This window comes from Chamaea fasciata, unplaced genomic scaffold (assembly GCF_029207755.1).
Source record: "Chamaea fasciata isolate MVZ Bird 193981 ecotype frontalis unplaced genomic scaffold, bChaFas1.0.hap1 SCAF_1, whole genome shotgun sequence".
Lineage (NCBI taxonomy): Eukaryota > Metazoa > Chordata > Aves > Passeriformes > Sylviidae > Chamaea > Chamaea fasciata.
In genome coordinates, this window is record NW_027094086.1 from 94,508,595 (window position 1) to 94,534,239 (window position 25,645).

Consider the following 25,645-nt stretch of genomic DNA (forward strand, 5'->3'; position numbering starts at 1 on the left):
AAGCTGGTGCCAAAAACTTCATACATCTCTTAATGCATGTGACACCAGAAGGAGTCGTATAATCTGGATAAAATGTCGCATCGTCCCTTGAAGCAGCACTCTCTTCATATCCCAGTTGAGGGGGGACAAAATTTGTGCCACAAGAGTACCAGATTCATTTTACATGGATTCATGTGTGCTTGGGCACTCAGATTCTTTCGGAAATACCTTCTCTAAAGTGTGAGCTGCTGCCTGATCACAAGGTCCATAGCTGCTGCTGCTGCTACAAGACAGTTTGCAGAATTGACGGGCTGAAACAAATTTTGGGCATGCATGATTACCTTGTCATGTGTGCCTTGTAAACACACAGCATATATGCTCGACACATATATGAGAGACACACAAAAAATTATTTAAAATAAATGAATTTCCATAAAAGTAATATTTCTGATATAGTACATATCAAGCTAAGTTTTTAAACACGTGTTCTTTGTGAGTCTTTTGAATCTGTACTGCTGTTTAACACTATTGTTTACAATCAAAGCACTTGAAAATGAACCATGTTTCCTGTAAACCTTATGACCTTTCTTTCTTTCTGTGTCAAACTCTGCTTATCTTATGAGGGTAAGGCATTAAGTTACTTACTAATGCAGCATTTTTTTGTGTGTTTGTGGTTGCCTTTTTTTTTAATCTTCTTTATAACTCTCCAGCTCAGAGATCTGCCCAAGAACTGCCTCTGGTGGAGAAGCAAAGTACCGACAGTTTTCCTGTTACTGGAGGGAAAAAAATGGTACTGACTGGTCACAACTTTCTCCAAGACTCCAAAGTCATCTTTGTGGAGAAAGCGCCAGGTATGTCTTTTCAATCTAGGCTCCAATCTATCTGCCTTCCTCCCCACCCCATCTGTGTCAAATGATGAAAGCACAAACATGGTACTGACATCTTCTTGTGCACATTTTCCATGTCACTGGGCAAAGATGTGGAAAGGATCTGAGCTGTGCCTAATGCTGAGGTTTCACACCGTGGCAACTGTAGTTACAGGTAGACAATAGAGACATTGAAAGTCAACCTTTGGTATTTGTTTATTGTAGCAAACCATGAGAGTAGCAGGCAGGACCTGTGAGAGGGGCTTGAAATCTCTGGTGCCATGTCCCCCTAAAGCCTGCAGTACGGTGCATCTTCTTAAACCTTTCTATAACTTGTGCTGCTGGTGGTATGTGTGCACATATGTGTCCCGTGGCATTTACAAGGCACTGGTTGAGGAGGACTTGGAGCACACGCATTCATTTGAAGGACAGTTTACCTCGAGGACTGAGGGAAGGACTGGGCACAACTTCTCCTCTCCCAGCACTGCTCCTGCGGTGCTGTGGTGGTGGGACTGGTTCTCCTGGAGAAGAGTCGCAGGCCAGGCTGAACCAGGGAAAATGGCATGGAGTGGGAGCTGGGGTTGGTGCAGGATGTGCCTGCTGGAGTGGTGGATCTCAGGGTGACAGTGATGGCTGTGAATGCCCCCCACAGGAATAAGCGGTGGGAGTGGAGCTGGGAGTCAAAGTCAGGCTCTGAAATGAGACTGCTAAGGATAGTTTTGAGTCTTGTTTTGGAAAGGGTTTCCCTGGTGCTGGCACAAGCTATGAATTCCTCAGCTGCCGACTGAACCCCCCACCCTGAACTTAAAACAATCTTGGGCACTCCTCCCAAGAGTCGCCTGCACCAGCCTGGATGCTGCGCCTGTTTAACCCTTTATGTCCACGAGGTTCCCATGCCGCTCTCCTGTCCATGGCCCCTACCAGCACCACAGGAACTTGGGCCATGGGGCAGGTTGGCAGGGAGAGCAGGGGAGGCTCTGGAGGCAAAGATATCCAAGTCTTTGGGCTCAGCAAGCTCAGGACAAAAGCAGAAGACTCCCCTGAAATTCCCCAACAGAATCCGAAGTTGCTGAAACAGCCTGGGCAGAGGTAATGCCTTGGCTTCTTGGGGAGAGCCAGTTGGAGCATTTCTGTGAACCCCAAGCACTGCAGCATACACGGTGGGCATGTGGCTATGAAATCAGCAGAAATATCCTTTTGTTTTCTTACGAAAGTTAAAAAAGACAGGAAAAAAGTGGTATGACAACTGAAAAAAACTGAATTCTGTTCTCTGTGTTCCCCCCAGGGGGGAAGAAAGTTAATGTCTACTTTATTTATGTCTAAACTCCTTTTGCTGCACAGAACTGGGTTAGTGTGACCTGTCAGGAGTCCTCGATCTGTCTCATTACAAGAAGGAAACCACATTAAAGGGTGCCTTCCTTAATTTTTATTTCCTTTCCTATTCCTTTTTTGAGTTGGAAAATTTTTAAGTATTGCATTCCAAAGGTTTGTGATGGTGATGCTTTTTGCCCACAGCAGATACCACAGTGTGGATCTGAACACTGTCTCCCTGCTCCTATATTCTTATACTACATAGATACACTAGAAGTGGGATATTCACTGTATAGCTTTTAATTACAGAACTTAAGGTCCTGCCTTTTTTCAGTAGTCTCACTGTAGGTTTGTTGCAGTTGCAGGGCAGTATAGCCTGCCAGGACTGACCCTTAGAGTGTAGCCTCTCCAGGAGCTGCCATAATTGTGTCAGTAGAAATGACACACAAAAAGCAAAGCTGCTGGCTAATCTGGGCTGAGCAACTTTTAAGGCTTCCGTGGTTTGTGTGCTATGCTCCTTCACAGCATAATGCATCAGAGGCAAACAAGAGAGATGTATCATTACCTTAGTGGCAGACTGCTCTGGCTGGATTTTTAAACAATCACTGTATTTAATGTCAAATGAACAAACATTAGCAGCCTTTACTTTTGTAAATCTTCTGAAAGAAGCACGGGGTGTTTCTTTCCCTTTCAGCTCTTGAACGTCAGTGAAAGTAGGTCAAGAGAAGGAACACCAGCATAGTTTCTCTTTCTCTTAGAGGGCTAGTTATGAACCTCTGTGATTAGCTGGAGACATTCATTAGTTTTGCTGCTGTTACCACTTTTGTTTTTGAATTTGGAATGTTAATCACGTTCCTAGTAGGTAGCAGCCAAACACAGCTATTAAAGAGTAATAGATCAAAATAATAGATCACTGTGCTCATGAAGAGAACGTACCTTTTGTATAAAATTTAAATACTGTACTATGTCAACTCATGTCTTCAGTCCTTACTCAGGCAGAGTCCCCAAGCTGGGAGGCAGTCTGCTGGAGCTTGTCTAATTCCTCCTAATCTGCATATTTAATTGGATAATGAAAGGAGTTAAAGAACACTTTTGGTTTGCCTACCCCACCCCCCCACCCCCCCATCCCGTCTTTTCCTAAGTCTGCTAAGTGCATTGTGGTCTGCTGAATGTTTTTCCAAGCATGAGTCCCAAGCTTTCACTCTTCAGGGCTAGCCCTCAGCTGTTGTAGTCTCTGGAGGAATGGCATTATCCTGGCCTCCTTTGGTGGGGGAGTCAGTCTGAGCAGTGACTCATACAAGAGGGAATCCCTGAAGAATGATCAAATCAATCTTTCAGCAGGCGGCAGTGGCTTCCTACTTTCAGCTTAACCCCTTACTAGCTGCTGTTCAGCCAGGAACCATATGAAACAGAGCAAAACAAACTTTGCAGCCCTGTGACTCTATGTCTCACACAGGGAAAATGAGGTATCCAGGGGGTGAAAGCACAGCACACTGAAAGGACCACGGGAGAAGCACTGTGAGGACCTTCTCTGGAAGGAAAACCCCTCATGGGGAGCTCAGGCAGAAGGCACCCCTTCTGGATAAATAATGAGTGTTCAGAAGTGGACTAAAATTTGCTCAAGATTCCACAGTACCGTTAAAAAGTTCTGACATGTTGATGTGAGGCCTTATTTTACCAGACTTTAGGCAATATTCTGTGTCTTGCACATCAGACCGTATTTTCCCATGATGAGCAATGGTATAAAATGGCTGTTGAAGAAACCTAGCAGTAGTAAATGTTAAATGTACTTAAAGAGGTTCACTCTTAAATTCAGAATTTCCGTAGACTGGGAGTCCCACAATGACCTTTACGCTTAAAAATTACACTAATAATTCTCCTTATCTAATTTCTTATCTGCTTTTACTTTCCATCTGTCTTTGTAGTCATGCATTTCTCCTCCTGAAGTTCAAAAGTGTCATGGTTGTTGAGTGCCACATTGGAGATGGCCAACACCTGTGTGTCACTGGAAGAATTAGTACCTTGTAAAATATTGAAGTCTGCAACTCCATACTGGCAAGGCCCCTTGATGTCTGTAGGCTGGGGTTTGCTGTGGCAGCAGGCGTGCATTTTAGTTACAAAAGTAGGTGAAATTAAGTTGGTGTTTGTTAGCTATGGCAGGAAGTGTTTGGTTAGGAGTGAAAATGCTTCCTGTTAACATGTGCATCTGCATGGATCGTAATCTGGAATTATAACAAAAGATTGATTTAGTTACTTAAAATTTTAAAACTTTTTATTTCATTTGCAGGTTATAAATATACCAGGCAACAAAAGTCTTGAGGGAAGTTCAGAAAAAGCAGAGATGCTTGGAGAGTGTGTTTTAAGGATTGCATATCTATCAGCTACCTTTTTTTGGTAACATTTTCTGCAAACACTCTTTTCTAAGCTAATTTTTTAAAGGTAATATGTGTTACTGAACACAAAGCAGCACAAAAGCCTAACTAACCAAAACGACCAGACTGCTGGCTCTTAGTATATCAGATTATGATCAGTGATCTATAAAACTGATCAGTGCGCTGAAAAAATCCTGGTTTTCATCCCTCAGTTCGCAAAATATATCCTATAACTGATGAGTGGAAGCTCAGTGATGAGACACAAACCCAGTATCCCAAGGAACAATGCAGAGGAAAATTATGGGTATGTTATGGAAAATTATGGATTATAGTTCCTGGCATGTTGTAGGATATTTTGGGATAGAAAGAGTATTTGGGGGGTTAGAGAAAGTCTCATATTGAGATCTGAAAGAGTTCATCTACCCTGAAAATCCCTCCTTGCTCAAAAATTGCTCCTTGCTCCTGTAGCTTTTAACACTGGAACTAGCTCAAGTGTTTCCAGACTTCACAGATTTGGTCAAGTCTAGACATACCTAAAAGATCAGGTTAAACTGATGAAATCTTTATAATCAATTTGTGATCTATGGACAGAAATGGTCATTGGATGTATTATTATTAATTGTCATAGGGTTGAGTTACCACTAGTTAGGTCAGAGTTCCAAACCCATTTCTTTGCTTTTGTGCTTAGTGACAAGAGCTCAGGGCAAGGGTTTTAAAGAGCAAAAAGGCAGAATTGTAACACCTAACTTCACTACGAGATTCGTTTCACAAATAACACTGACTTTGGTACTTTGACTCTGGGCTGTGAACGTTGAGGTCCATTTTGTCCTGGTCAAAGGCTGTGTCCAATCTTCCCTGTAACAAATGCCCCTCCCTGAAGATGCATCACTCTCTTTGATGAACATTTGTAGTGTTCACAATTTCTCTAAGTAACTCCAGACTTACAGATTTCAATGGTTTTGAAAAACTTGTTAATTACTCAGACTTCAACAGCAATCCTGGCACCTACACACTTCAGTAATCTAATTGCATAATATCCTCATCTATTGTGCCCAAAGCCTTTGACACTCAGAGTTCCTGAAAGACAGAGAAATAAACCGCATGTGAGCAACATTTCCTCCAGGGATTTTTCTTTTTGAGTACTTTCAAACAATTAGGAAACTTTTCAGATCTAGTTATTGCTTCTAATTCTTCATTCTGCTCTTGTTTTTATTTTGTTAAATGGATTTTTTTTGTCAAAACTGTTCCTCCTCCCTGCTGAACAGATTTTGCTCTTAGAACATGAAGGTGTTGATGTGTAATAGTTATAACTAGAGCAGATGAAAGATAACAGAGTGAAATCACCAATTTAATTTTTTTTGTATATATATGCCAAAGGAAATCATAGCTTTCTGTAAGTATTTCAGATGGGAAAACTTAGCAGTTTGCTTTCCATTAGATGTGTGGTCAAGCTTGTTCAGCTGAATTTTTGCACAAGGGAAATGTGATACAGAAAATAAGGAAGCTGGATGTATGTATTTGTCCGCTCTAGCATTTCACAGGTTTTTTGGTCCTCTCAAATTTCCCTGTCTCTAGCAAAGATTAGAATCCATCAGTTGCTGCCTTAAGGTACAATTGTCAGTCTTACAAATTCAGTTCTGTTTCCCACATGTGTGAGCAGAATTTACCTTGTAATATGGCAGGTAATTCAAACACAGTCCTTTGGCTTCAGCAAAACTTACAGAAAGTTCTGGAAAGTGGTGTGTTGACAAAGCATTTGAGTGGCATGTGAGTGGAACGGATGCACTGAGGAAGCATGTGAGCTTTTTAGTTTGACTCAGATACACATTGGAGCTTAGGATTTGGAGTCTGTTTTGATGTGATGCGATGGTGAGATGGGTGACCTGAGTGTTGGCAGAGCTCCACGTGGTAAAAGATCTCACATTCTCAGAGATCTTTCCATTGCTCTTTCCATTGCCAGTAGCAGTTTGGGGGGGCAACTGGCCAAAAAGGGGTCATGTTTCACACCAGTAATCATACTGTAGCTCACATAATACATAAGCAAGTGGCAAAATCTCCTTCCCGCTCTAATCAGATAGACAGATACTACTTAATTTTGTCTTTATCTGTCTGTTTATCCAAGTTCAGGACACATGTTCCAGTTGGCAGTGAGCAATTGCATGCTGACTCATGCGCAGTGAGGTTAAAAATTCGGGAAACTAGATAAACTGGAAACTTCAAAGGCTTACAATTTGGGAGCATGGAGTTCATGTGAAGGTGACTTGAACCTAGATCCTAGAGATATATTGATAGCTGAAGGGGTTTCTGGCCACTGCCCAGAAACAGATATCCTTGGGCAAATTGTGTCATCAGATGCTGGAGTCATTTGATGGTGGAACCCTTTCACGTGCTTGGAGGAGTAATGATGCAGCTTGTAGTAAATGACAGCACGTTTCAGTTTTTCCTGGCTGTTTAGTCTAGGGAATGGTGAAGACAGAGTGGGACAGCAGCCATACGCATGAGATGGTGTCAGCAGCAGCAAGTCTCATCCAGGGTGTTGCTCTCACAGTGAAGAATGAGATCAATCAATCACAGATACTTACTGTGGACAACAAATAAGGAATAACCACATGGTCTCAAAAGTCACTTGTCTGAGTAATCCTGTAAATTTTTATTATTATAGAAAATGCAGCTGAGTGCTTCAAGTTCATTCTTTCATGTCTTCCTGACTAAGTAGCTTCAAGTAGCTGTATCTATCCAGTCAAAGCTTTGTCTGAACTTTTACAACTAGCACAAGATTTCAAATGGTTTTTACTGTTACTGCTCCAGTGGGACTGTCTGTCCAAACACACAGGAATTCACAGCCCTTACAAGAAATCTGAGTCTAATGAAGCGATCAGTGCCTAAAGACAGTGGAGGAAAGAAGTATAGTGGGTTGACCTTAGCTTTCTGCCAGGTGCCCAACAAGGGGTTCTCTCACTCCCCCTCCTCAACAGGACAGGGGGAAGAAAATAATATGAAAAAGCTCATGGGTCAAGATAAAGACAGGGAGATTGCATATCAGTTACTGTCACAGGCAAAACGGGCTCCACTTGGGGGAAATAATTTATTGTCAATTAAAAATAGAGTAGAATAGTGAAAAACAGAAGTAAAACTGAAAACTACCTTTACTCCTGCCTCTGTTCCCTAGCTCAACTTCACTCCTTCATTCCAACTTTTATTTCCTTACCCTGAGTGGCACAGAGGGTCATGGAGGCTTTGGTCAGTCCATTACAGCTCCTCTTTACCTACCATTCCTTCCCTCCCATACTGTTCCCTTGCTCTAGAGTGGGGTCCTTCCATGGCAGACAGTCCTTCATGTACTGCATCAGCATGAGTCTTCTCCACAAGGTTCAGTCCTTCAGGAACAGCCTGCTTCAGCGTGGGTCCCCTGCAGCCATCATTTCTGTGAGAAAACCTGTTTCTGCCTGGGCTCCCCTTCACAGGCTGCAGCTCCTGCCAGGAACGTCGGTTCTGATCAGCTGCATGTGGATCTCTGCGCTGGTGTGGTTGTCTCCATGGGCTGCAGGAGCACAGCTAGCTGCCTCACCATGGTCTTCACCACAGGCTGCAGGGGAATCTCTGTTCTGGCCGCTGGACCAGCTCCTCCCCCTCTTTCACTGTTGTGGGGGTCTGCAAGGGTGTTCCTCTCACTTATTCTCACTCCTGTCTTACAGCTCCTGCAGTTTTTTCCCCCTTCTCAAGTATATTGGCGGAGAGGTTCCTTCCACCAGCTTTGCTGATGGGCTCAGGTTTGGCCGGCTTAGAGTCCATTTTGGAGGCATCAGGAACTGGTTCTGTCAGATATGGGGGCAACTTCTGGAATCTTCTCCACCCCTGCAGCCCAACCACTAGCCAGACCTTGCTACATAAACCAGTACAAGGGGATGCCTTCAAAGTACTTAGGTTTTGGAGGGAATGCCTACCTCTTTTGAAAAATGACAAGATCTTGTCTCCTTTTGCTTTCCTGACGTCATTAAGAATTGGTTCATGTCTCAGATGGGTATCATATGAAATGTGGGGAGAGCTGAGGGAAGAGGAGCATGTTCCTTTTAGGTCTGTTAAGGAAGTAAGATTATACCTTCAATGTGGAAGAAAATACAATGACATTTAAGAGGGGAATAGAGAGATAAATTGTTTCTAAAGTATGCCTTTTTGCTGGGAAGCTGAGGTCAAGGCAGAAAATCAAAGGATAGTAGATTGAGCCTGACCTTTTTGGACAAAAGAAATGAGAAAAGGGACACGAAGGGGACAAGGAGGTGGAAAAAAATAAAAAATGCAGTTCAAAAGTATCTGCCAAAAAGTCACAAGGAGTTGCCATAATGGGAAGTTTCTGGAAGTTGAGTAGTTGCGGTCATACAGTTGAAGAGTTTGTGTCTCAAAAAAAAATAAAGAAGGAAGATTTAAAAGCATTTGGATCAAATTTACATCTTAAGATGAGAAATAACAAGAAGTAAGTATAGTACAGGTGGTGGTGTTGGCATCCAGCACGGAAGTAGAGGAAAAGAATTGTTCATGGAAGAAAAATTTGGAACTTGATTTAAACTGGCTGTGAGGTTCGTTACTCCAATAGTCTGAGAAAATATGAGACAGATTAGACTGAAGAAGATAGACCAGGAATTTTTTACTCAGTTTCAGCTGCAGAGTCACAGGTTCAGCCTACTAGAGTTTCCCAGAGGAAAGTAAAATTGTGAAGACAAGGAGATGACGTGAATGTAATCAAAACCAGAGTGAAGTGCTGTCATGACTGCTGGTGGGTGGCTGCGCTGGGTGTGCTTTGTTTGACCTGCCTTCTCTAGAGAGATTTTTCAGGGATGTCAAGCTGCAGTTTTACTTGGAAGTTGTGTGTCTTAGACCTGGAATTACTTAAAGTTATTAAATAAAACACTCAGACCAACGAATAGGGGGAGGTGTCAGAGAGCACAAATTGCACAACCAGCTTTCATTCTGCTGAAAATAGTATCTGGCAGGTCTTTCCAATGGTTTTGGCTCAAAACGAACCTCGATCTGTCAGTTGTCAGCACTGTGCCTCCTTTTAATTACCTGGATGAAAATTACAGTTCATTTGCAAACACTAGAACTCAGAATAATTACGTCTGTTAGACATACTGTGGTAAAAGGCAGCTAAAAAGGCCTCACAATTCAGGCAAAGTGAGTCCCTCAGCTTTTGGCTTGCCCAGCTGAGCAACCAGAGAGGAAGCATGTGCCTGGCACTGATTCCAAAGTACTGTAGGATCCATTTTGTGCTGGATTTTTACACCTGCTTGCTGCATGACATTCTTACTGTTAATTCAAGGTAAAGAAGAGAGAAGTAGTAACTCGAGAGTATCATATTGATGACAAACAGACCTAAATCTACATGTCACTCAGCTCAATCCTACAAAAATATATAGCTGAAGGAGTGGACAAAATATGCTGCAAAAGTGCTTATAAGAAGACACCAACAAATAGAGCACCTTTGACATGGAAATAAAAATAGGTCAGTTATGCCTGAGCCCTGCCACATATGGACAGAGGCATGCCAGAAGCGTGCCAAGGATGGGGAGCAAAGTTGTGGGGAAGTCTCTGTAGCAGCACAGTAGGCTGTGAGAAGGGCAGAAGAACATCTGGGGGACTTCCTAGCATGGAAGAGGGAAATCACTTAAGTGAAAATCAGCACAGCTGTGTGGTCTCATAGCAAAAGTAGTGTAAGAGCAAAGAGTAGAGATGAGTGTGGCTGGAGAGACAATCTGGAGTCAACGTGCTGGGCAGTAGGCAGGCCATGACACCAGCAGGAGCTGCACCAGGAGGTAGCGCTGCCCTGAAGGTGCCTCTGGGACTAGGAGGCATCTTGCTGCTCACAGGTTCCTGAGAGTCTGAGATCCCAGGAGAGCAAGTGCCACTGAGGACCTCAAAAGAAAGGTCCTGGCCACTTACAATTCAGATACTTGCTCTCTGCTAGCACACACTGTATTTCTGAATGTTTCATTGCTCTCTTGCCCCATCTTCCCTGTACATCCCATGTCAGACTGCTTGGCTGGTGTTGGTCCCTCCTTAGTGCCTGACCTTTGTAAATGTCTATAAGATGTACATCAATGTATCAGGACAGGCATAGAATCCCACCCACTCGGTGGGATCCCCTTCCCTTGCTAGTGTCCAGCTGGGGAAACATTGTTTGCCGCAAGACAGCTGTGGGACTAGCTGAGAAAAGTGGCCTGACTGCACGTGGCATCCCCAAATCCAAAAGGCTGCTACTCCCGCAAAATCTGGCACTAGTACACCCATGCCAACCCATAAGTGCCAGCTGGTGAGACAATGCCAATGGGTCATGCCCAGGACTGCCATGGAGAGTGCTGTCCTCCAGGCAACAGAGCTTCCTCCTCACCTCTTTCATTGCCAGTCCAACTTCAACTTCCCCTTCCCCTTGAAGGTGATGGCATCTCTGCAGAGAACTCTTAAGTCCAAATTATGAGACTTTGCCATAGTCTTCATCCTCTCCTTTGCACAGAAATTCATCCATTCCTTCTGAGTATCTTCACAGATCGGCCGTCTCAGTGTCATGAGGGCATTCACCAGGGATGAAGGGTAGCAGTGCAAGTTGAAAACTTTCAAATTCTTCATTCCTCGGGGATTTAAATATGCATTGTTAGGGCCAAATAAGAGGGCAGACAGCCTTTGCAGAGCACCTCAAAGTGATGCTGCATTGCATCTGTGCCCTGCCTGTTGTGGACATGTTAAAGTAATCTGGGCTGCAACACAGGAATTATTGTTCAGGGTAATCTCACAAGACATTAATCAACTAGTGGGTTCCTTTGGGAGGTTAGGGCTTGTTTCACCATTTTACTTGGAATATATGAATGTAAATACAGATTTGCAGTGCAGCCAGTGCAGTCAAACTGTATTGAAGTGCAGACTAGAAGAATATAAAATGTACCCTGTGTATAGGCAGTGAAATCCTAGATAATGTCTATTCCTCTCACATCTCAAGTGAACACAGGTCTGCTAAAGAATATAGCAGGCCTATGTTTTAACCTCCTGTAGTAAAGTGGAATAACTTAAATACATCTGAACATTCCAATTATGCCCTTCATAGAGGCAAGATTTAAGTGGTTGCCAGATGTTATACCCTCCTGAGTTTCCAAGCTTGGGGGTTTTTGTGTTTGTATATTCTTCTCCCTTTCTGCAATCCATCATTTTGGAAAGTTGTGCTGGCCGTTCAATTGTTTTGAGCTTGCAAACCCCCTGACACTATGCTTACAGTTCCCTGAGATACAAAGGTAAATCCAGCCCTAGAAACCCCAGGAGATCTCTCTGGATGGGCAATGATGAGGGGAAGATGCTACAAAAATGTCTTTGGAAAGTCTTTGCAGCTCTTTGTGTTGCTCTTCCATGAGGAAAATTTGTATGTCATGGTCTGCAAGGCTCTGTGGGTGAATAACTGTGGCTGCTAGATTTACACAACTACTTTTTAGCCCTACTTCTGTGTTAAAACAGACCTTTACAGTGCCTTTTTATGTGGAAATCTTGTAGCTGGGTGTGGTGGGGAAGCCGCTTAGTGAGTCATACTGCAGGGAATTCCCTGATGAATTAGAGTATTTTTACTTCTGGACTTATGCGCAGTTTCCTCCAACGCCGGAGCGAGCGAGCGGCTGATAAGAGCAGGCTACAAAGGCCCATTCACTGTTCAGCTACCCAGTGTTAAAACAGGGTGTTCATGCTTTGCAGAGCTGAAAATCCACTCCCCCATAACACATAGGTTCACAGCATTTTCGTCATTAGCAATACCAGGTGCTCCGAGTTTCAGTGCAGCGAAGAAAACGGCACAAGCGGATGGTGGTGAAGCACACACGGAGCAGGCATGGCTATAAATAACAGGGATGGGTCTGTAAACGTCAGGCTTCCTGACAAATCTGGTGTCTTCGGCAGTAGTGCTGATGGCCATCTGTCAGCACAACCTCCAGCCCGTGCGGAACAGGCGGGACCAGCTTCTCCTTCCCCCAGCACTGCCGCTGCCTCTTTGGAGGAGGAGGGATTTGAGGGTCATTCATCCAGCCCCGTGCATGGCTCCCCTTTGAAGCCTTGGCTCTGTTGGATTAATGGCTGTTGCTGCTGGCTGTGAGGGAGCAAGGCACTCCACCGAGGACTCTGCAGGGTTTCTGCCCTGCCCTTCTGTGCATGGATGTTTTGGGTTTATTTCCATTTGGAAAAAAAAAAAAAAAACTCACAAAACGGAAGACACCAGTATAATATTTTAACACAACTTTTTAGCTATATAAAGAACTGTCTTTCTCTTCAAAATATTGCACTATAAATCTTAAAAACGCTAAAGCAAAGCCAGGCATTTGGTTTGGAGAAGACACTTCTTATTACTTCGTAAAAGTAAATAGTGAAATGAAAGGGAAAGAAATAAGATTTTTGAAAAGCAGTTTTCTCCCTTTTCCTTTGTGCCTCCTCCTCTCCTTCCTCTCCTGACTCCATCTCCCCCCCTCCCTGTATAACAACTGCCCATTTGGGTACGGTAATTCCAGAGAGCAAACTTTAACGGGAATGCCTGAAATGTGTCTGCTTCAGCTTTGTGTTATGTCTGTAATTTGAATTATTTGCATTTTGGAAAGGTATAAATTGCTCTGGTGTACTTGGGTTGGCTGGCAGCCAGGAGGGAGTTGCCTCGGGCTCAGACCAGGCGTGTTGCTGCAGATGTGGCAGGCGTACAATGGAAACTTTTGTGGGCGAGCAGCCCTCACTCCTCCAGCACACGCGGCATCCCGCCTGCTCGCCAGGCTCCCCGGCGGATGGGTACTGGGGCAAAACCATTTTTTCCGGCATAGGCGGACTAACTTGAGGCTTAGGGCTCCCACAAACCATTCCGAAGCCATTATTCCTTTTTTTTTTTTTTTTTCCTTTTTTTTTTTTTTTTTTAATTTCAGCTGAACTGTTTAAACCTGCAAAACATGTTTACTGTAAAAGGTTGACGTAGTGGTCTAAGGTTTCCCTCCTGGAGCTGGTCCCAGTACGTGGGCGTTGAGATTTCCCTCTTGGTTCACCAGACGTAATATGAGGAATTGTCTTTCTTTTTTTCTTTGTTTCCTTTTTTTTTTTTTTTTTTTTAGTCTCTTGCTTCATAACAACTTTTGCTCCCTGTTTTTTTGTTAAATGAAATGTCACTAATTGTTAATGAGTTGTCTATTCCCTATTTCTTCCCTCTCTTCCCTTTCCCCTCAGTTGCTGATGGTCTGGACAGTCCCAAGGGAATTTCTTGGAGCAAAACCCGTATTGTTCTTACTAGCTTCCCGAGACAAGCCACGGCTCTGGATTTTTATTTTCCTAATAGTTTAGATTACAGCATCTAAAATATTTCTGAACAAACTCCTTTTGTCATCATAAAAATTTCAAAAATGTATAAAGGCAGTGCTGTGTGAAATAATTGAAAGATTAGCTGGAGATGGAGTCATTTTGAATTTTCCTGAAGTATCGGCAGGAAATAAAAACCAGAAACCTGAATCAGATCATTCGTCTTGCAAAGCACAAATTAAACATAGCAAAAACCTGAACTTCTGGTAATCCATTTACAAAGGCAAATTGAATACATGTTAACTACTAGTCTGGACGTCTGTAGATTTAAAAAAAAACATCCTAGCAGAGCCCTTCCAAAGCAGAAGTTCCTACACTTCGCAAAATGCGTGATAGTGTCAGCACTGTATTGCTTGTATAACTGATTGAATTAATAAGGGGCAGGGAGGGAGTGCTACAGAGGCTAGAGATAAAGGAGGCTGCTCCCAGACAGGGAATGTGTCCTGGCTTGTCGAATTTTGGTCAGGGTTTTCTACTGACAGCCCAGGGGAAACATCTGTTGGATAAATTGTGAAGTGATCACCAGTCCTCCCAAGAAGCCTACTTCAGTTCTGGCACTCTCCAAAGGCATCGTTAAAGAGTCTCAAGCACAGTCTGGCTACTGCTTCTCTCCCTGCAGCTGAACGTGGCAGTACCAATTAAAGGGATTCCTCTTCCAGCGTCACAAGTTAAAATGTAGGAAGAAAATGAGGGTAGATCTGCTAATTGTTTTCCTATGGAAAGACCTGCCAAATCCACTGTGGTATTTGTGCTGTGGCCTTCATGGTGTGCTTCTTTCCATACATTAAAAAGAAAGGGGTTTTGGACATTAAAATAATTGCCAGGGATTGTCCCTCAGCAGCATTCCTTTCACAGTAGGACAGCTGTACACAAAAATATTATTTACAGACATTTGTAATAAATCAGGCAGTTCTAAATGCGTCACCTCCATCTTGGCTGTGAAAGCAAAGAGAAAAAGAAAAGTACATTCACTCTTTTACCTTTCAAAGGGCTGTTTTTCTAAGGCAGGCCCACGTCCATGTGATGAAGTTCAAAATAACTAATATTTGCATTTGCATGTCCCAATGCTGCAATAAATGTACAAAAGAGATGACATAAAGTCTCAGTTTCCCCTTCATTTCGTTAACATCTGACAGTGGTGGGACTCATGGAGCTGCATGTGTCTCTACTGCCCAGCTTATCCAGCAATCTGCTTATGACCTTTCAGTTGTGTTTTTCTAGGCCTGCAGAATGGAAACCTTACATTCTGCATTATTTTTCTAGTTTCTTTCTAATTGAGGTCTGAAGATGCAAGGAAATAAAAGCCCACCTTGTTTTCCAGTGATTTCTGTATCAATAATGTGCAGGAAAAATGACCAGACAAAGTCAGTTTCTTCCAAAAGACACATTTCCAGAAAAAAATTAGAGTTGTGGCTTAAATCTATGTTTGTTTCAAAACAGAAGTTCAGTAAATTTGGAGGACCCAACACACCACTAAAAGCAGCTCCAGAAGTGGGACCACTGTAGCTGAACAAAACCAACTTCAAAATGGAGTCTAAAGCTATGTTTCCCAGCCTATGGCCTTGCCTTTTGACCCAAGTAGCAGAATTTTAACAATCCAGCATATTAAAATCAAGTCCTGCATGGCTGAGTAGCTTCCTTAATACTACCTTTCTTTTTGTATTGTTTAATATTAATATAGAATATGACTTACAGCCCAGGTAGTGTTCAAAAGGCATCTTAGGTAGCAGTATTGTTGTCTGAAAGTTCTGCGAATTGAGATGTAGAACGGTTGTGTATTTTGTCCAGGCAAACTCCCAGTGGCTTATCCCCCATCATGGTATCATGCACTCTGGATTGTGGTTCTTCCCTTCAGAAAAGCTGAAGGAACTCCTGTCACAGGTTGCCCAGATGGTCTTTTAGTTGGGCAACTCCTTGGGCAATGCATTGTGAGAGCACCTTTTCACATATGCTGTGCCTCTTCAAAGAGATTGTTTTTGCAAAAGTTGTTCCTTTCTTGGCCTTGGAAAGGAAAAAAGGACAGAACTAGGTATTTTTTTCTTTTGTCTTTTAGATGGTCACCATGTGTGGGAAATGGAAGCCAAAACCGACAAAGAAATGTGCAAGCCAGTAAGTCTGCCTTAAATATTTTTACATCAAGATGAAAAATATATATTGCCTCCTCCAGCACTGTTACTATAGAGGAATTTCCAAGGCTTTGGCACTGAAACAGAACAAGTACTTAGGCCTCCCCTCCTGGAAATCTTTCCTTAACGTGAGCATGGGGTATAAAGCCTTCACTGGAAGCTATCCCAAAAGTAGGAGAGACCATTTGGAAAATATTTTTTTCATTGTCCGGGATGGGCCAGTTCCATCTGCTCATCTTTTGTCTTGCTGGGTCAGTTCTTTCTGCTGCTCCCAAAGCAATTTCTGATAATTTTCCTTGGCTTTCCTCTATCTTCAGCAGGAGAAACATGAGTCCCCTCGCAGGAGATCAGCTCCACATTGGAGAAGTGTGGCTCCTTGCAGCCATGACTCTAAGTGGGAAGTACGTTCACTATTCCACGTCTGCAGGAATATGCAATACTTGCAAACCTGCAGGCAAACAATTTAAAGATCTTGCCTGAATTCAGGCTAAATGCTGAGAAGAGCATTCCCTGTTACTCTTTCAGAAATGCCAAGGGAGGTTTTGATGGTCATAGCAGATTCACTGTGCATGTGTGTAAGCTGATGCCCTAGAAGCTAAGTCATTCCTTAGTCCCGTGCTGGGGCATTTAGTTTCTGACAGTAGAAGATCATCTACATGTTCTCCAGCCCTTTTTCATGTTGCACTAGATGTGCTTGCAGCAGTGAATCTCCCATCCACAGAAGCTAGCAAGCTTAAAACTTCCTGAGTTGTTATATGAAAATATATTTCACTGTGGAAAATTGAAATATTTGAGTAATGCTGTCCTAATGCCTTTCAAAGGAAATATTGTTAGGTTCAGATATATCAGGGATGACCTGCCAACTGAGCTGTTGTGCTTTCTCCTGCTGAGTTAGAGACCGCAATTTGATTGTGTTCCCAGATTCTTGACAGAGGCAGGCTGGATAGAGCCTTGTCCATATGGAGTATCATATTTGCTGTCCGAAGGGCAGAAGCAAAGGCTAGTGGTTTTGTAAAGATATGAGCCATGCTAAAATAATTTCCCTACTTCTGGAATCCTTGGCATGGGCACTGGGGTTGGATGGGAAGCCATTCTTGCCCACAAAGCCCACCAGTTTACCCTCAGAGAGTGTTTCTCTTCCTTCTTGGGGTTAACTTTTCAATACTATTTTACAGCTAGACTGCCTTAGTTGTGCCTTGACCTTCTGATTTCTTGCTTTTTCAGAATTCATTGGTGGTTGAGATACCACCTTTCCGCAATCAGAGAATTACCAGCCCTGTTCAGGTCAACTTCTATGTCTGCAATGGGAAAAGAAAGAGAAGCCAGTATCAGCTTTTCACCTATCTTCCTGCTAATGGTAACAGAACTAATTCCTTATCTCTGCTAGCAAAAGTGAGAGATAATGATGATACATGGTTCTAATAATTTTTTAGTAATTCGAATATTTTGGAAGTATACCTGGTGCTATAAGAGTGGGAATAAATCCGGGAGAGCTGCCTTTATCTCTGCTGGCCACACAAGAGACTGCCTCTGCAGATTATTTGCATTTGCATTGGTGGCAGAGACCTGTTGAAACAAGAACTTCTGCTTTTGGGAGGTGAAGAGCCACAGCACGAACTCAGATGTTTGTGAAGGCACTGAGCCCTCTGCTAAGCTGCTGTCAACCCTTGCTCTGACTTTCTAGCCCCAGAGGGTAAATTGCATTCAAATAGTATTTCTGAATTCACACCACAATATTTTAAGCATGCTGGGCTCTGAGCTGGATGTGGTGTGTGGATTCTCCTTGCAGTCATGTTGTACCTTGCTGCCTTGCACAAGGTGAAAATTGAGATAGACAATGTGGGTAGAGATTGGAGTGCTCCATGTAAAATGCTTCATGGATGGGAAATGTTCAGAAACTTGTGCCAGTATTTCTTTTTCTTTGAGCTTATATTGGTAGCTGTGAAGTGACAATAGTTTCTCATGATAGCTGAATTCCAAGCAGGCTTGTATGGAGATTTTAATAGCTAGTAAATTTAGATATTTATTTTTAATTGTTATTTGAAATGGCCCTTATACGGAGAACACTCTTTGGGGGAAAGTAGGAAAAGAAGGGTGGTTGCTTTGTTGCTGTTGTTTGCGAAGAAAGAAGAATTAGAAAAAATTATTAAGCTATGCTTTTTTGTAGACTTCCCAAGTGAAAATAATCTTTCTGTGGGAAATACCAACAAAGCAATATTCAAGTCATGTCACATGACTTGAAGAGACATGCTGTCGTTTTGTAGGTGAAATCCCATAAAGTACACATTTGGAATTTCACCCAGTTAGCATATCTGCACTTTTATCAGGACTTAAATTAAAAATAAGAGTACAGGAAACCTGACATGGCAACGGAGTGCTTATTGCATATGTTCTGTGTAGCTATGCTTCATTGAATCGTCCTACTTATGCAAACTTCATTCCCAGTGGGGATGTCTGTGTATATTTAAAGACTGTTCGTCTCTTAAATTGGAAAGAAAAAGAGTTGTTATTCTCTTTCACAACACTTTTCAGCAACAAAAATCAGTTGTAGAGGCAATCAGGTACTGCCTTGTCACCAAGTTACCCTCATAAATATTTCAGACTCTGGCCTCTTCTTAACTGCTGTTTATTAAGCAGCATCTTCCCTCCAGCCTTTACATAGGCTCTTTTTTACCATTGTATTCTAAACCCTGGGAATAGTGTGCACTCCTGCAGAGTTGGTTTATGCTGTCACTATTCTGTCTTTGGAACATTTGATGTTTCATGTGATGTGAAGAGATGGGAATAATATATACCTAGTGACAGCAGACCTAGTGACAACAGAGAACGAGCCTAGGCTTTATTTTGCAGACATCTTTAATTATGGTAATTGTTGAAAACATTAGGAATCTTATTTAGTCTGCTGAATTTTATGTGCTGCACTGCAATTAAAATTCAAGTGAAATCTTTTCATTTCAGTGTAAGGAAACCTAAAAGAAAAAATGTAACACTAGGGTAGGGTAAAGGAAAGCAGATATTCCTAGTAAATATTCTTTCCATTCCTGTTAGGTTCTCCACTCACATTCTCATAATACATATGTATATATGCATATAGGTAATTGAAAAACATGTTGCATTCTTTGCAACCTCTCCCATAACAGTGGTAAAAGTGAATGTGCTTCTGCAATCATCAGAATTAATAGTATAGTGTGTTTTTGTTATGCTTGTGTTGTAATGCCTGTGTTACAGCTGTAAGGTTTTGCCCTTCTGTGGCTGGTATTTTTTTCCATCGTGCTTTTCAAAGATAGATACAAGCACCTCAACTATGTATTTAGAAACCATGTACAGTGATTGACTCAGTCATTTATGCTGCTGTATTTCTAGGAGTCATTTTAGGCTTCATTTGATTTCAGTCACAACATTCTTGTACTGTTTCAAGGCATTGTAGAAAACCAAAGTTTAGCTCGTGCAGAAAAAATTATCTGAGTCAAGAACCACTGGGTGATCAGTGTAAAAAAATGGCGATAAGATAAGCATTATTTTGGCCCAGGTAACACTTTGTGTGTTGAGTAAACAAATCCCACAAACAGAGAAGGTGTAGGGTTTTGACAAGTAAATGTCAGAGTGGTCATGAAGTGTAAGATGTGGTTTTACACAAATGAGACAGTATCCTGTAACCTGCTTCTTCTTCTGTGCTTTAGGACTGATCAAATGCTGCATTTCAGTCCCTGTCTTAGTTTTACAGGTATTTCTGCTTGAGGGAACTTTCAAAAGCTTCATAATGCACATCAGACGTGTATTTTACAGCTCAACTGGACTGTGCCAAAGCAAAATACTAAATGTGGACTAAAGCCTAAATATTGTGTGAGCCCCCTGGCTGTTCTCCTGGAGTGGGTGTAGGCACACGCAGACTAGGGGGGAGCCATGGGCTCGCTGTGGAGCTCCCACCCCCACCGCGGGGCAGTAGGAGGTTTTTCCTGTAGCTCCTATTTCTCCTCATTCCCTAGGGGAAAACAGCCAGTGGATCCAGGGACACGTGACCTCACTCATCACACCTCCCATGGATGGTCCTGTAGCATCTCCATGGAGTACAGCTCTGTGACATGCAGCCAGCATAAGCTGCCATCTCCAGCTCTGTTATTTCGCCGCCACAAGGCTTCTTCCGTGCTGCTGAGATGTGGCAGGTTATTACCTTCCCTCTGTTAGCTCAAGTGTTTGGCAGAGCAGGGACTTACTTGGTGAAGATGAGTTTCGGCTTCAGAAGTAAAAAAAAAACTGCTGTAAAAATAAAAGTCTTACTGCTCTGTAAATTAAAAGTTTAAGTAACAAAGCCAAACAGAAAGTAGATGCTTCACAAAAGGAGCCAAAGTCTTGAAAACAGGCTTGCATAAGTCTTTGGCTTGGGATAGACTGTAAACCTAAGTACTCATAATCCACTTTTAATTGAAATTTTGATTTACTGTTCTGCTAAATTTGAGCAACTCCTGAATCCTGTATTGGTCTGTGTTGTACAGAAATGACTGTAATGTCATTTTTTTTAGTATTACTTCAGTGATACACATCACTGAGCAATTGCATATCAGTTTTGTCCTGGAGTCTGCAGGCTGTAGGCTCTTGAGACTCCTCCACAGACATGCCTGGTGCAGAAATCTAAGTAGTTTCCATACAATTCTGGCACAGGTGAAGTCCTGCAGCTCATGTGATAAGTACTGATGCATTTTGCATTGCCACATTGCACTGGAAGTTGAGGAGAAAGGCTCTGGACCAGACACTGCAGTCAGGAGTCTGAGCAGAGCACAATGAGCAGACCCTTTGATGTTCAGCTTTTAAAGTACCCCCTCTGCTGCAGCTCTGTGCAGGTGGGCTCTGCAGCTCCATTATGTGCAGTTTTTGAAAACTGTGTTTCAGGGTTAAACTAACCCAGAGAGTCTGAAGAAGAATACAGGCATGTGTGCTGTGGTTCCAAATCCTGTGTTTTCATCTAAGAAAGCTGAAGGACTTCTCCTGCTCTGAAGACTTTAAACAATGAATGATAAGGATTAGACGTCTGTCTGTTAAGATTTCTTTTAAGTAGGTACAAAAAAATAGAGGAAATGTGTTCAAGAACTTACTTTTGCAGATAGGAGCGAGTGCTCTCTGTTTTCTGTTATCCAACAAGTATTGATATCAAGAATGTTGAACACAGGAAAGTTTTTCTTTGAATTTTATTTAGACAAGTAGTGATACTTGACAAACCAAAGCCAGGCTAGGTTGTCTAGGAAATATTTAATAAAAAGGAGAAAGGAAAGTTAATGTGTTTATTTTACTGGAATAAAAAATACGCTTTTGCAAAGAGTTGATGATAAAGTATTTCCAGTTTCTGTTTCTGTCGGGCTTCTTAATTGTCAAAACATTATTAAAAGATCATTTCAGTATTTATTAAAATGGTGTTGATATTCTGGGTAACTTACTTTGAGATGCATTTTGCTACCCACAGGGTCAGATTTCCGACTGTACAACCTTCACTCACAGAGACAGCTTTTCTGCAATTCCTTTGCCTCCCTGCCTCCCAGTCATCTGTACAAATCTCTGAGATGTTGATCTCCTCTGAAAACCTGGCCACAGTGACTTGGTGGGGATGGAAGTTCTTTGAATTTGTGGGTGTGGAGTTGTGCTGAGAGCTTGCCTGTGGTGACTAGACATGCCTCAATATTGTGGTTTACAGCCCTGTGGCACAGAAGTGAAGCCCTTAACACTGTAGAATAGAATCATAGAATATCTCAAATTGGAAGGGACCCATAAGGATCACTGAGTCCAACTCCCCACTCCTCACCACCCCTTGGTGTACATCTGGAAAGGGTGAGTGCTGCCCATGGCACACAGCTGTCAACATTCTCCTGACTTACTGCCTCTGCTCGAAAATTACCCCCTGCCCACTATACAGATGGGTTCAACAACATTTTTCTCATGGCTACTTTAAGCAGCCATTCCTCTGTTTCACCTCAGCCATTCCACCCACATCTCACTCTCTAAGTTAAAAGATGACATCAGCCCCCTTAGCAGAAATGAGGATGCAAAGCGATGCCACTCTAATGTGGCACAGCATGTGGCTTGTGCTGATTGTCTCCTGATACCTTTCACCTCTCACCTCTCAGTATTTGTTGAATTTTCCTGCTTGAGGCTGGCAAAATGATTAGCCTAGTCCTCTGTGCAAAATGGGGGTGATTTGGGGGCTGCTTGTGGGGCAGGGCCAAGTACAGGCCCTGTATGGTGCAGGGACCGTAGCCAGTGGCTGGTGCAATATGAACTCAACAAGAGGATGGAGCGGGGAATGAGTCAGTCCTGGGGCCTCGGACCTGCTGCAGGTGTTTTCATCCCCCAGGAGCATCTGGACTGCTGCAAAGCCAGCACATGGCAGGACAGGGCAACAGAAGGGACGGGATGAAAGGGGACTTTTATTTTAGGTGAAAATAAGAATCAGGGTTACTTGTTTTTACACTGTACACTGACACAGTTTATTTCATTTTGCTTACTCAGTGGCTGATTGTTACTTTTGACATTTGGCAGAGTAACTAAAAACAGGTGAAGTTTTGTTAGGGTCCTTTTCTCATTTATGACAATCACAAAGTTCATCATCACTGGGTGTATCAGCCCCTCCACTCCCATCCAGGAGCCATAGGAGGTCTGTGGAGGAGCAGAGGAGGCACACGTTGCACTGACCAGCATAACACCCTCAGGGGCTGGGTACCCACTGGAACTGCCCACACTTCGTGCACTGCCCACACTTCATCCAGCTGATATCCATTTTAGCAGTCAGACAGAGCCTAGCCAGCCACATCTGACCTCCAGACAGAGTCTGTCTGATCTGTATGGAGAGGTACATGGAGTATGCTGCCTCTCCGTGGTGCTCCATCTTTACCTGGAAGGTCAGGAAAAAGCATCACCTGTGTGATGGCCCTGAGAAAGGCAGGGGTGGACAAACACTACGTAGGCGCCCCTGACTACGTCTGACCATCAGCAATGATTACCCCTAACTGTTAACTTGCAGTGCATAAAATTGTCTTTTGCCGGTACCTCAATTTTCAAATATTCCCCTTGAGATGCGAAAGTTTTGGTCATTGAACTCCTCTGCTTGAGCATTTTGAGGACTCCTTGCCTTGCTTCCCAGTGATTTCACATGCAAGCAGGGATCAAGTAAGCACTGGTGGTGTAATGTTGTGTAGCATCATCAAAAAAGACCTCAGCCCAGTGGATTTTAACATCTGACAGAGGTGACATAGAAAGCCTTGGCCAGTGCAGACTGGGTGTTGTGCACAGTTAAACATCGGGTTGAAGGCAGTAGTAGAGCCAGGTGCTGCTCCACACTGTGGAAGCAGCAGTAGAGCAACCCAAGTGGGTATATCACAGGACTTGATTTTCTTATTCAACACTGTAGGATTTAACAAAGTGTTATGGTGGAAAATTGCACCTTTTAAGAATTTTTATCCCTTTCTTTTGAAAGAAAGCTAATGCATAATCTTCTGTACTAGCACAACCCAAAATGCCTTCCACCTACTTTTACTTCTCCCCACCTGGTTTAGCAGGACATGCAACAAGCTACCATTTACAATCTTCTGTCTCATAAATATGTGTAGAATAACCTAATAGTTTAACAGCTGTTGAAAAGCATTTAGCAAATGAGTTAGCTGGAAAGCACTTCCAAATCAGATAATGTCACTGTTCGAGATTATGTGGTGAGGTGTATGCACAAGGTTTCCATCTCCCCAAAGCTATTCTTGTATAAAACTGCATATTCATCTGAACCTGTAAAAATCTATACACAAAACCCAAAAAGGGCAGGCAGGCAGGCATGTTTTAGAGTTAACCTTCCTGATGAGCAGCACCAGTAGTAGTGTGCTAGCAAGAGAGGGCAAGTTCAGATACTTGTGCAGATAGAAGCTGCACACACACGTGTACTCCCTAAGGAAGCAAGAGGCTTCCTTTGTGTCTGAGTCACCATGCTCTGGTTTAGTAACTAAAATCAAAGGCTTGATAGCAGCTTGACCTTTAAAAATGTTTTGGTTTAATAGATGGCTAGGGAAACCACCAAGTTCACAGACAGCATCTGCACAGGTCCCTGTAGTTGGCTACCTCACAAGATCCCTGGCACTAGGTGCTCATCCGTTGTGACTGAGATTGCCACTGCTGCACACATGTTGGCAGGGCATTTCAGAAAGTTTTGCTCAGCCACTGCTGCTCGGGTGTTGCTGAAGCAGGGATTGTTTGATGAGGGCAGCCAGCCCCTTGCGTCTCCCCAACACCAGCTGCTCCACAGTCAGAACAAGGGGTGAGGCCTCAAATGTGCTGGATCCGGCCAGTGCTGCAGCAGCAGCCAGGATTTTGTCTTTGCACGAATCCAGAGTGGCTAAATGGTACATGGAGATGTGTCCACATCCCTGATTAGTTTCTGGTTGATCAGCAGCAGAGAAGTTACAGGAGGTGGGGCGACCTATGCAGTGTCTTCTGAAGGTATGCTGCCAGTATCAAAACTGACTGACAAGGAAGAATTTCAAAGGCACAAACAGCCTTTCAGAGCTCAACTCAGTAATGGAGATTTAGATACCTAGCTCCTCAGTTCTCTTTGAAAGTCTCACCCCAAATTCTCACCAATTGCCAGATATTTAGTCCAGAAGTTTAAGAAACGTGTGTGTGCACATGATGAAAAAAGTAGTGTTTTGACTTTCATACTCTTAACTAAAATCTGTATGCAGGTGCCAGGGAACTGCATCATAGTCTGCACCATGAAAGGAAGTTATTTAGTTGGATAGGTTCAATCAAACTTAAGGGTAAAATAAATATATTTTAGTGACATAAATGTCTACACTGATAATACTACATGGAAATGGGAATTTGATAGTTAAATGTTAATCAGGATAAACATCTGTTTAATTGCTAAGATTTTATTTTTTCAGTTCACATATTTTAATAACATCCACCCCCCCCCAAAAAAAAACAAGTTTAAAAACCTCTCTGGATTGCTGAAGTGCTAAAGCAAACACACCCTTGTTAGAATTGTCAAAAAATATAGATAGTTAATATCTAAGGACTTTCTGACTCCCTTTACTGAATGTGCATGATTTATTATTTTTCTTCTAGGTTTGATATATAAACTTTTTACCTGCTAGAAAGGCCTTTCATTTAAATGTTGTCTTGCAGAACTGGCTGAAATATTTCTCCCAGATTCAGACACACACAGAAGGACCATTGTCTTCCAGCAGTGCCTTGGTATGATGTCATAACCCTGATCTCTCTGAGTAAGAAGTTTTGATTTATAGCTAGGGCTGCTGCCAAAATGCGTAGTTCTCAGAACTTCATCTTAAATTAGATGACATAATGACATGAATTCAGAGTCTAAGAAGGCATCATCAAACCATTGAAAACCAGTTAGAAATTAATTTGCTTATCAGACTAATTTAGAACAGTGACCTCTGCCGTATTTTAATATTCAAAATTGAGCACTCTTTCAAACTGTCAGCTGACCTAACGCATTGTGAAATAACAGGCATTTAAAATTGCACTGTACCAAATTTGCATTCTTTTTTGCTTTTCTAGGGCAAGGGCCAGATCCTTCAGCACTCTTAAACGAATAATGTTGCTTCTCAGTCTGAGCATACATAGAAAGAGTATCGTCTTTTGTGTTTACAAT

General features: G+C 42.7%; 1 protein-coding gene across 5 annotated transcripts in view; it reads left to right on the forward strand.

The window, feature by feature from the left end:
• The window catches only part of NFATC1 (nuclear factor of activated T cells 1), a 111,011-nt gene that overhangs the window by 48,326 nt on the left and 37,040 nt on the right, over nt 1-25,645 (forward strand). For 4 of the 5 annotated variants that reach the window (XM_066189561.1, XM_066189575.1, XM_066189581.1 and 1 more), the window contains exons 6-8: nt 690-830; nt 15,930-15,985; nt 17,227-17,359. In XM_066189561.1, coding sequence (XP_066045658.1) covers nt 690-830; nt 15,930-15,985; nt 17,227-17,359 — 330 coding nt within the window. Of the gene's footprint in view, nt 1-689; nt 831-15,929; nt 15,986-17,226; nt 17,360-19,988; nt 21,364-25,645 lie in introns of those variants that run through there. The other variant, XM_066189591.1, reaches the window with a different exon arrangement.